Consider the following 10,892-nt stretch of genomic DNA (forward strand, 5'->3'; position numbering starts at 1 on the left):
AGTACCTGTCCACAAGATACCTATTCATTACAAAGGGAAAACTAGTAAATTTACCATGGGGATGTCTGCCAGATAAATGATCAAAGATGACAGCAGTAATGAGACATAGTCCCCAAAATACAATTTATTCACTGTGAAGTCCCCTGCTTTCATTTTCCTTGTTGTACTTGAAAGTTGCTAAGACAGTAGTATTAAATGTTCTCACCACACACAAAGAAAAGATAATTAGGTGATGGAGGTGGTAACCAATCCTATGGTGGTAATCATTTTGTAATATGTGTGTAGCACATCATCACTTTTAAACTTACACAATGCTATATGCCAACTGTATCTCAATAACGCTGGAAAAAAATATACACAATCTAGGCTTTTGTTTAAATGAACTGTTTAATTTAGAACAATTTTAGATTTACAGAAAAACTGTGAACAAAAAAAAAAAAAAAAACTGTGAACATAGTACAGAGAGTTCCCATATACCCCACACCCAGTTTCCCATATTATTAACACCTTGCATTAATATGGTACACTTGTGACAATTAATGAACCAATATTAAAAATTGTTATTCCTTAAAAAAAAGCACAACTGGGCTTCCCCGGTGGCGCAGTGGTTAAGGGTCCGCCTGCCGATGCAGGGGACACGGGTTCGTGCCCTGGTCCGGGAAGATCCTACATCTCCGGCTGCGGAGCACAGACTCCGGACGCGCAGACTCAGCGGCCATGGCTCACGGGCCCAGCCGTTCCGCGGCATGTGGGATCCTCCCGGACCGGGGCACGAACCTGTGTTACCCGCATCGGCAGGCGGACTCTCAACCACTGCGCCACCAGGGAAGCCCCCACCAAATATTCTTGATCAAGGGAGTTCCACGCTCAGAAATCCCCAGCGGGAGACAGTGATTGGTTGAATAAGTGTATTCCACTCAAACGTGCGAAATACGTGCAGGTGAGGAGACTGAGTCTCAGAGACACCGGTCACCCTGGGGTCCCAGAGACCCCGGTAGGAGCTCGTTGAGCAACTTTGAACTACAACTTCCGGCATGCAATGCGAGAGACTCCTTGTCCTCCTGATGTGCCTCCCGGCTCCAAGCCTGACGATTGGTTAGGTGGGCTGCTTGTCAGACCAAAGTCTGGTTTTGATTGGTCGAATTCCGAGCGGGGCTCCGAGCTCCAGGCCCATGGGTCCCGGCACAGCGCTCCAGCAGGCAACATGGTAAGCCGGCAACTCTTAGCATGGGGGACCCTGAGGGGCTAGGGGTTCCGCCGAGGGGGGTCCAGGGAGACACCGAGGAGACCGGGATCCCTTTGTGGGCACTGAGGTCTCTGAGGGATTTGGGATCGCTCTGAGGGCCGTGTTTCCCTGTTTGGGGTCAGGGTCTCACTGCGGGACCTATAAGGGGGTCGGAGGTTGTACAAGGGAACTGGAAGGCCTTGAGTGTTCTGGGCTTCTGACAAGTCTCTGGGGGGCCCTCTAGGGGCCTGGGGTCCTGCTGAGGGTGTCGTCCCGTAGAGGGTACTGGGATCTGAACACCTTCGGAGCCCCGTAAGGGAGATCTGGGGTCCCCCGGGGCCCACTCTGGGGATGGTGTCCTGCGGGAGCGTGGGGGCCGCGCCGACAGGGTCCATCGGGGCTCCCTACGGGTGTGGGGTGTGCCGAAGGACCAGGGAGAATCCTGAGAGGAGGGGGCCATGCGGAGGGGATCTGGGTGGGCTCAGGGCGGGGGAGGGTCCCAGAATTGGAGACAGCACAGTTGGAACCCTCAGGTCTCACGTAGTTCTGGGTCCAACCCATTGAGTTTATTCTTCAAGCTTAGCCTGGCCCCTGTGGGTCAGGCTGGTACTGGGCGAGGGCGGAGACCCCCCAGCCCCTAGGACTGGACAGAGGGAGAGACCGGATGGAGGGGCCAGGAAGGCAGCCTGAACTTGCCTGGGGTGGGGGGTGACCCCGAGGAGGGGCGCTGGAGGTGGGTCTGAAGTAAGAGCATTGATGGAAGGAGCTGATGAAAGTGGATGTCGTTCCAGGGTGCGGGATGTTGTGGGAGGTGAGGGGAAGGGCTCTCGGAAACGGGATGGAGGAAAGTCCCATTGATGTTACTTAGCAGGATTCTGGGATCACAGATCCAGGGAAGAGCTTTGAGCAGAGGAGGGACATGGGCTGATGGGATGCTTCAGAGATCTTTGGAGATCTGCAGAGCGTGGACCCTAAGACTGGAGGCTGCTGGGGGTGGGCGGTGAGAAACATCCCTGGACAGACCTCGGGAGCCTTAGGTGGAGGGATGCATGTCTTCCCTCCTTCCCTTCTCTTCCTTCTTCATCCTTCCTCCCTCTTTTTCTCCCTTCCTCTCTCTCCCTCTCCTTCCTTTCTAACGTCCTTCCTCTCCAAGTGCTGGGATCGCAGTTTGAACCATGGGTCTCCTCCCTGGGAGGTGTCCAAGGGTAATGGGTTCAGCGATGGAGAGCCCGGGGGTCTGGGAGGGTCTCTGAGACCCGAATGGTTGGGCGCAGAGGACGCCGGGGGAGAGAGCCAGGCAGTGAGGCGGGTTGGTCCTGAGCTGGGTCCTCCTGGCCTTGTGGGCTGAGGAGCGGAGTTGGACGTTTACTATGAGACTGGGAAGGGCCTGGGCTGCCTGGAGGAGCCGAGAGCAGTGTCCATGGGAGTGATGGGTGGGTGCTGGGGCCTCCAGGGAAGGGCCTGGAGGAGGCATGGTCTGTGAGCTCAGCAGAGAGGTTCTGCCAGGGGATGATAGGTCACAAGGGAGAGGTGTCTGGAGAGCCAGGGAGACTGGGGAGCAGCTGCTGGGAGGTGCTGGGTTTCCAGGGAGGAGTGGAGGAGGGGTCCTGGGAGGAAGGGCGGGGCCGCTTTGAGGGGCCCAACTGTGCTCTGGGTCATTAATGCCCGCTAGCCAGTCTGCACTTGGGTGGGGGGAGGGTGAGCAGTGAGACCAGAAAGATGACGCCCCACCTCATTACTGAAAAAACGTTCCTGGCCTCAGTTTACAAGTCACAGCATAAAGAAAATATCCTATTAGTCTTTTATTTTAATGATGGATTTCTCAGCAGTCATTCTGAATTACAGTGCTAGGCCCGATAGCCATCACATTAGAGCTTTCCCTATTAAATTTAGCTTATTTTTGCCTGATTAAAGGATAATTTTAACAATTAGTTTTAATATTAATGTAATCTTTATTTCATTTTAGTTGTTAATACCATAATACTAGCAGACAGCCCTCCTGAGCACTTAATTTTACATAATTACAAAAGCAAATTGGTATTTACTGCATTCAAGCAGGAAAACCCAGCTTCAGACTGATCACCAAAAACATTTTTTCTAAAACGTTTTAAAATAAGTATATGAAAATGTGTTATGAATTGTTGTTTAAAAGTTTGTTAGTAGAACTTGGTAAGAGAATTCCTAATTAAAAAAAGTCATCCCACTCAAACGTGTAAGTCTTTATCCTGAAACAGGTAGTGGGCCAGAAATAGATCGCTTTCCTCCTTGGTTGATTACAAAGGGAGGGAGAGGGAGAGAGGGTGACTTCAGTTATCAGGGATAATTTAAGATGGGAAAGACTTGGGGGACAGAGCCACCTGGGTGAACGTTGAAACTACAAGCTCACCTGAGACACAGTTACAAAAACTGCATCTGTGGGACCGTGGGAGAAGAGCGCTTCCACTGGGTGTGCCCGGCTCGTTGTAGGTCCAGAAGGTGGTCGTGAGAGGACACGAAACAAAATAGGAAGCACCCCATTTCCAGATGAGGAAAACTGAGGCTTGGGAAGATTTAAATCCGTAGCACAAGGAGGAAAGCGAGCCCCAGTGTCTGCTCCAGCACGTGCTCTCCGCCGCCCCACACCCCAGCCAGGTGGTGGGGAGGGACGTGCGTTTTGCTGGGGCTCCCAGGGTTGGGTCTGAGCCCACCCCAGGACCTTTCCCCAAGAAGCAGCTTGAGCCAGGGTGGCCCTGCCTCCACAACCTGGCCCCAGAGTCTCTATAAATAGCCGGGCTTCCGAGGCGGGAGCTTGTGATCCTCTGGCTGGCACTGCCCTTCATGTTTCCTCCCCGCAGGCTGTCCTTGGAGTGCAGCTGGTGGTGACGTTGCTCACCGCCACCCTCATGCATAGGCTTGCGCCACACTGCTCCTTCGCGCGCTGGCTGCTCTGCAATGGCAGGTGAGCCACACCCCCTCCCCGGGCGGTGGGCGGAGCCCCCTAAGGCCCCGCCCTCCCTGGTTTTTCTCCTAGCCCCGCCTCAAGACCTGAAAGGTGAGGGTTTTTTGTTTTGTTTTGTTTTGTTTAAAACAAACAAACAACTTTGTTGAGATGTAATTGACGTACAGTAATCTGCAAATATTTGAAGTACACAGTTGGATCAATTTTGACAGATTGTACACATCGCTGAGACCATCTAAATACTCAGAAGAACAGCTGCTTCCCCCACTCCTGCTCTCCTTCATCCCTACTCTAGCTGTAGATCTGTTTCCTGAAACTCTTTTTGTCCCGGTTTGGGTTTCGGACCCTTTCTGAGAATCTGGTGGAAACTGTGAACTCTCTAGGGCAATTCACATGGCAGTTCCTTTCCTGACTGCCTGTCTCTGCCCTTAGTCTCTTCCGATACAAGCACCCTTCGGAGGAAGAGCTTCGGGCCCTGGCGGGGAAGCAGAGGCCCAGAGGCAGGAAGGAGCGGTGAGTGAACCCCCAGTCTTAGGTAAGTGGCTCCCTTCCAGGGGAGGCCATGAGGGCACAGGGCCTTACCTGCCCACTTCCAGGCACTGCTCTGGGCACAGGAGAATTGGGGACACCCCAGGCTGAGGAGATGGTCACTGTCATTCACTGGTTGCCTCCAGTTGGCATCTAATGCTTATTGGAAGTTTGCTGTGGGTCAGCCCTATGGGTGGGTGGTGACCACCACCCTGGCATTCAGAGGACACCCAGGCTGGGGGAGAAGTACCTCCTAGGCCTCCTGTGCTCTGAGGGTGACATGGTAGAGCCTCTCAGGCTGGGGTGGGGTGGACTGCCAGGGGAGGGGAGGATGGAGGATGCTGTTCTGACACATTCCCCCCTCCTCCCAGGTGGGCCAATGGCTATAGTGAGGAGAAGCCATTATCCGTGCCTCGTGACACCCCTTTCCGGCTGGAGACCTGTCCCCTCACAGCCGTTGATGCCCTCGGTAACAGCTGGGTCCCCAGCTCCCCTGGCCCTTGGCTCACACCTTAGTGGGGTTGGTGGGGGGAGCATCCTGGACGGGCTAAGCTGGGGACTCAGTTGCATCCTCCCCGCAGTCCTGCGCTTCTTCCTGGAGTACCAGTGGTTTGTGGACTTCGCGGTGTACTCGGGTGGCGTGTACCTCTTCACAGAGGCCTACTACTATGTGCTGGGCCCGGCGAAGGAGACCAACATCGCTGTGTTCTGGTGCCTGCTCGCCATCGCCTTCTCTATGTATCCTTCCTCTTAGCTCCCCAGGTGGGGAAGGTGGAGGCGTGTGGAAGCTGGATCCCAGGCTCCTTGTCGCCCCAGAAACTCAGTGGTGTAAAGCAGTCACTATTTTATGTTTGCCTGGGCCAGGGCTCAGCTGGGTTGCCTCATATCTGCTCTGAGTGGGCTTGCCTTTCAGCGGTCTAGAGCAAGCTTCCTCACCACAGCGGCCAGGAAGGAAAAGGCGGCACTGCAGGCCTCCTGAGGCTTTGCCTGAAGTCGGTCCACCCAACCCCTGTCCATTCTCTGGGTCAAAGCAACTCAGCAGTCTAGAACAGAAGCAGGGGCTGGCAAAGAGACGTCCCTTCTGTAATTTTTTTCGGAAGCTGCATAGAGAGCAGAGGCAAAACTGTGACTTTGAGGACCCAAGTCGGAGACAATGTCCTTGTGGAATGGGCTTGCAAAGAAGGGCAGATTGGAGATAGAGACTGGTATCTCTTTTAGCCTCTCAGAGGAACGGGAAACTCAGGAGCTGTGAATTCAGCCAGGAGGCTGAGTGAGTCAGGGAGACTTGACCTCCTGACAGACAGACAGACAGAGACAGAGTTGGCCATTTCTAACTGACCACGGGCAGTGTGATGAGGCCAAGCTGGAGGCCTGGCTCAGGACTGCCTGCTCGCTGATGACACAGGCCTGAACAGCAGTAAGCCTCGTGTCCTGGGCTTGCCCGGCAGCTCACTCCTCTGCTCCCCAGGACTCCAAGCCTGAACTTCCATGTTAGTGCTCTGGAGTTGGGGGGTCACTGGTTGGGGGTGGTGGATGGGGGAGGGGTCACTACAGGCACTGGAGGCCTCCTTAGCCCTGCCCCCAGCAAGGTGTTCCTGACCGTGACCCGGCTGTACTTCAGTGCAGAGGAGGGAGGCGAGCGCTCAGTCTGCCTCACCTTCGCCTTCCTCTTCCTCCTCCTGGCCATGTTGGTGCAGGTGGTGCCGGAGGAGACCCTTGAGCTGGGCCTGGAGCCAGGTATGTGCAGTCTGGGGCCTGGGGTTTTTGCTGCAGTCTGGGGCCTGGGGTTTAAGCCTCTGGGTTATTGCTGTCAGTGTTTACGTATTTTGAGGCTAATTGACGAGGTGTTTACAAGTTTAAAATTGCTACATCTTCCTGGCAAATCTGCCATTTTTTTCATGATGTATGGACCCATTTTGATTCTAATAATACTTCCGTCTTAGTCTAGTTTGTCTGGTATTAATATAGCCTTTCCAGCTTTCTTCCTTCCTTTCTTCCTCCCTCCCTTCCTTATTTCCTTCTTCCTTTTTTTTTTTTTGCGGTACACGGTCCTCTCACTGTTGTGGCCTCTCCCGTTGTGGAGCACAGGCTCTGGACGCGCAGGCTCAGCGGCCATGGCTCACGGGCCCAGCCGCTCCGCGGCATGTGGGATCTTCCCGGACCGGGACACGAACCTGTGTCCCCTGCATCGGCAGGCGGACTCTCAACCACTGCGCCACCAGGGAAGCCCCTTCTTTTCTTCTTATTCTTCTTCTTATTTTTTTTTTTGCGGTATGTGGGCCTCTCACTGTTTGGGCCTCTCCCGTTGCGGAGCACAGGCTCCGGATGCGCAGGCTCAGCGGCCATGGCTCACGGGCCTAGCCGCTCCGCGGCATGTGGGATCTTCCCGGACCAGGGCATGAACCCGTGTCCCCTGCATCGGCAGGCGGACTCTCAACCACTGCGCCACCAGGGAAGCCCTTCTTTTCTTTTTAAATTGATATACACTTGACATATTATATTAGTTTCAGGTGTACAACATAATGATTCAATATTTGTGTATACTGCAAAATGAGCACCACAATAAATCTAGTTAACATCCATCACCGCACATAGTTACAATTTTCTTTTCTTGTGATGAGAACTTTTAAGATCTACTTGCTTAGCAACTTTCAAATATACAATACTACCTTTCTTTTGATTAGTATTTGTTATATCTTTTTGACATCCCTTTACTTTCAACCTTCCAGTGACCTCATGTTGAGGTATGTCTACTTTAAAAAATAATAAATATATAGATATAGATATTTTCTTTCTTTATTTTCTTTCTTTAATTTTTCATTTGGCCGTGCTGCATGGCTTGCAGGATCTTGGTTCCGTGACCAGGGACTGAACCTGTGCCCTCAGCAGTGAAAGCTCAGAGTCCTAACCACTGGACTGCCAGGGAATTCCCTACCTGGATATTTTCCATCAAGTCTGATAGTCTGTACCATTTAACTTCAAAATTTAATCCACTTACATTTATTGTGTTTTCTGACATATTTGGCCTTGTCTCTACCATCTTACATTTTCACTTTCTATTTGTTCCTTTTCTTTTGTGCTGTTGACAGTGGCTGCCAGCTTAATTGTCCTTCTTTTTAGGTGATCTGTCATAACTTCTGACTGCTTTGTGAGCTCTTTGTTTTTGGTATTCTGCAGTTTTGCCACAGTGTGTCTAGGTATGGATTTCTTTGTATTTATCGGGTTTTACATACTTTGTATGTATCATCCATTCTGCAGACTTCTCAATAATTACCTTTCAATATCTCTTTTCCTTCATTCTCTCTCTTCTCTCCCTTTGGGGTTCAGACTTGACTTATATTGAACTTCCTATTCTGTCCTCCTTATCTCTTAATCTTCCATCACATTTCCCACCTTCCTGTCTTTCTTAGTTGGAATCTGAGTGATTTCTTCAGATCCAATTCGTCATTTCCTCTTTTGGCTCCTTCTGAGATGCTGTTTAACAACTTATCACTTCAATAATTATATTTTCCTTTTGGAAGAGCTTAACTGATTCCTTTGCAAATCCACCTGATCCTCTGAGGTAGTCTCATGTCACCTGTTCTGCAATTCCAACTTTTATTTTCCTCAGGCATTTCACACAGAAGCCTTGGGGTCTAAACTTGTCCTTTGTTTTTTTTCTCCTGACTCACCTTTATGGTAATTTATTGTGTTGTGTGTTTGGTGATTTTGGTTGTGAGCTCACATTATTTGCTTTTACTCCATGGAAAATGTGGGGGCCTGAACTGAGAAATCTTTCCAGGACTTTGATTTCCTCCTGTGGAGCCCTTCATGACCCTCCAGCCTCGGGGAAGCTCAGACTCAGTGCCCTCCGCCCCCATGTCCCTCAGTCCAGTCAAGGGTGTCTGTCTAGCACATTCTCCTGAGCTTCACATAACTGGAGAACAAAATTGTCCTCATGCTTCTCACAGGGCCTGGCTGCCACTAGTGTGTTCCTACCTGGGGGACAAAAGGATGTCTGGGAGGGGGGCAGAGTAGGCTCTGAGGCCCCAGGGGTCTATTTTGGACACCACCCTCTCTTTGTCTTCCCTAGGCCTGGCCAGTATGACCCAGAACTTGGAGCCACTTCTGAAGACACAGGGCTGGGACTGGGCGTGAGTCCTGGGAAGGGAGGGGGACCAGCGGCATGCTGCGACCTGCAGGCAGGGTGCTGACCTGCCGCGGGGCCCTGACCCTTCTCTTTTTCCCAGTCTTCCTTTGGTCAAGCTGGCCATCCGCGTGGGGCTGGCGGCAGTGGGCTCCATGCTGGGTGCCTTCCTCACCTTCCCAGGCCTGCGGCTGGCCCAGACCCACCATGATGCACTGACCATGTCAGAAGACCGGCCCATGCTGCAGTTACGTGGGGGACCGGGTGGACGGAGCGTTAGGGCGCCTAGGGAAGGGGCCGGTGGGGATGGTGGGTGCCCAAGCCTACCTGCTCTGCACCCTTGCCCCCAGGTTCCTTCTGCACACCAGCTTCCTGTCCCCCCTGTTTGTCCTGTGGCTCTGGACCAAGCCCATGGCGCGGGACTTCCTGCACCAGGCTCCCTTTGGGAGCACGTCCTTTTCTCTGTGCGTATGGAAGTGGGAGGCAGGGCAGCTGGGGCCCCCTCTGGCTACTCCAGACTCTGAGACTAAGGGAGGAGTGCGTCCTGGGGGAGGATCCTGGGGCAGAGGGCAGCCTCACTAGCCCCCTCGCCCCTCTCGGCGCAGGCTGTCCGACTCGGCCTTCGACTCGCTGCGTCTCTGGATGCTGGTGGCACTGTGCCTGCTGCGGCTGGCGGTGACCCGGCCCCACCTGCAGGCCTACCTTTGCCTGGCCAAGGCTCGAGTGGAGCAGCTGCGGCGGGAGGCCGGCCGCATCGAGGCCCGAGAGATCCAACGGCGGGTACCGGCGCGGGCGGGGAGGGAACCTGGGCCTCAGGGCGGGGCTCCCTGTCCCTCAGGCGTGGGGTTACCCGGAGCCCGAAGGTCCCCTGCTGCAGCCACTGCTACCTGTCCACTAGGTGGTGCGGGTGTACTGCTACGTGACAGTTGTGAGCCTGCAGTACCTGACTCCGCTCATCCTCACACTCAACTGCACGCTGCTGCTCAAGACGCTGGGTGAGAACCCGCCCGGGAGACGGCGGGGGCGGGGTCTGGAGTTGGAGCGGGGCGGGGCTGAGCCTGGAGCGAGGGGCTGGAGTTGTAGTTGGGTGGGGGAGGGGAGGGGAGGGCCGGAGATTGAGCGAGGCGGGGGCGGGGGCTGGCTATAGTGGGGTCGGGGCAGAGGCTGGAGGGCCCTGAGATGGGGGCGAGGTCAGAGGCGGAGCCTGGGGTGGGGCCCGAAGATGAGGTGGGGGCAGAGCCTGGGGTAGCCGAGGTGGTGGAAGGAGGCAGAGCCTGGGGCGGGGCGGGTGTGTCAGCATGGGTGGGGATCCTGGAGGCCAACTCCGCCTGCGCCTCCACCCATCCCTCCCTCCACCCTGTTTCTCTCGCAGGCGGCTACTCCTGGGGCCTGGGTCCCGTCCCCCCGCTGTCCCCCACCCCGTCCTCAGCCCTCGATGGCCCGGTCGGCCCCGAGGAGGACGAGGCCCGGCAGACCGTGACCCTGATCGCCGGGGTCCTGGGCAGCCTGCTCACGCCACTCTTCCTCCGCGGCGTCCTCTCCTTCCTCATCTGGTGGATCGCCACCTGCCAACTGCTCTCCAGCCTCTTCGGCCTGTACTTCCACCAGCATCTGGCGGGCTCCTAGCCCGCCTGCAGACACTCCTGCAGCCCCAAGGTCTGGTCCTGGGCCAGCGGGGCGCGGGCCACCCCCTCAGTGTCCCCAGGTGCAATGTGGTCCTGGGAGTCCCAGATGCGTCCGCTGTGCCAGTCCCCTTCACTGCATGCCTGAGCCGTGGCCACGCCTTGGACCCGAGCTTCTGCCTAGAAACTGATTCCCCAGGCCCAGCGGCAGAGGGTCCCACGGCCAGCCATTGTTCCCAGATTGCATGTGCCCAGTTTGACTGCAGTGGGGGTGGGCGTGGGGGTGGGAGGGGGCACTCTTCTGAACAAATAAAGGAGCAAGCCGATTTTTTAAAAAATCAATTTATTTATTTTTGGCTGCTTTGGTTCTTTGTTACTGTGCACGGGCTTTCTCCAGTTGTGGCGAGAGGGGGCTACTCTTGGTTGTGGTGTGTGGGCTTCTCATTGTGGTGG

At 54.6% G+C, this 10,892-nt stretch overlaps 1 protein-coding gene across 2 annotated transcripts; it reads left to right on the forward strand.

Moving 5' to 3' along the window:
• The first annotated feature begins 1,146 nt into the window (after positions 1-1,146).
• On the forward strand, positions 1,147-10,783 carry TMEM161A (transmembrane protein 161A). 2 transcript variants are annotated; one of them, XM_032629189.1, is made up of 12 exons: positions 1,147-1,207; positions 4,060-4,163; positions 4,596-4,676; positions 5,063-5,160; positions 5,273-5,429; positions 6,277-6,428; positions 8,764-8,824; positions 8,921-9,064; positions 9,168-9,281; positions 9,423-9,597; positions 9,716-9,812; positions 10,190-10,783. In XM_032629189.1, the coding sequence occupies exons 1-12, from the start codon at positions 1,205-1,207 to the stop codon at positions 10,441-10,443; spliced, it is 1,440 nt and encodes a 479-aa protein (XP_032485080.1). In that variant the 5' UTR covers positions 1,147-1,204; the 3' UTR covers positions 10,444-10,783. The 2 variants fall into 2 exon arrangements, with proteins under 2 accessions (XP_032485080.1, XP_032485081.1); XM_032629190.1 differs by lacking the exon at positions 1,147-1,207 and adding an exon at positions 2,117-2,225 and having other exon boundaries at positions 10,190-10,770.
• The last annotated feature ends 109 nt before the right edge of the window (positions 10,784-10,892 follow it).

The sequence above is a fragment of the Phocoena sinus genome, chromosome 3, assembly GCF_008692025.1.
Source record: "Phocoena sinus isolate mPhoSin1 chromosome 3, mPhoSin1.pri, whole genome shotgun sequence".
NCBI lineage: Eukaryota > Metazoa > Chordata > Mammalia > Artiodactyla > Phocoenidae > Phocoena > Phocoena sinus.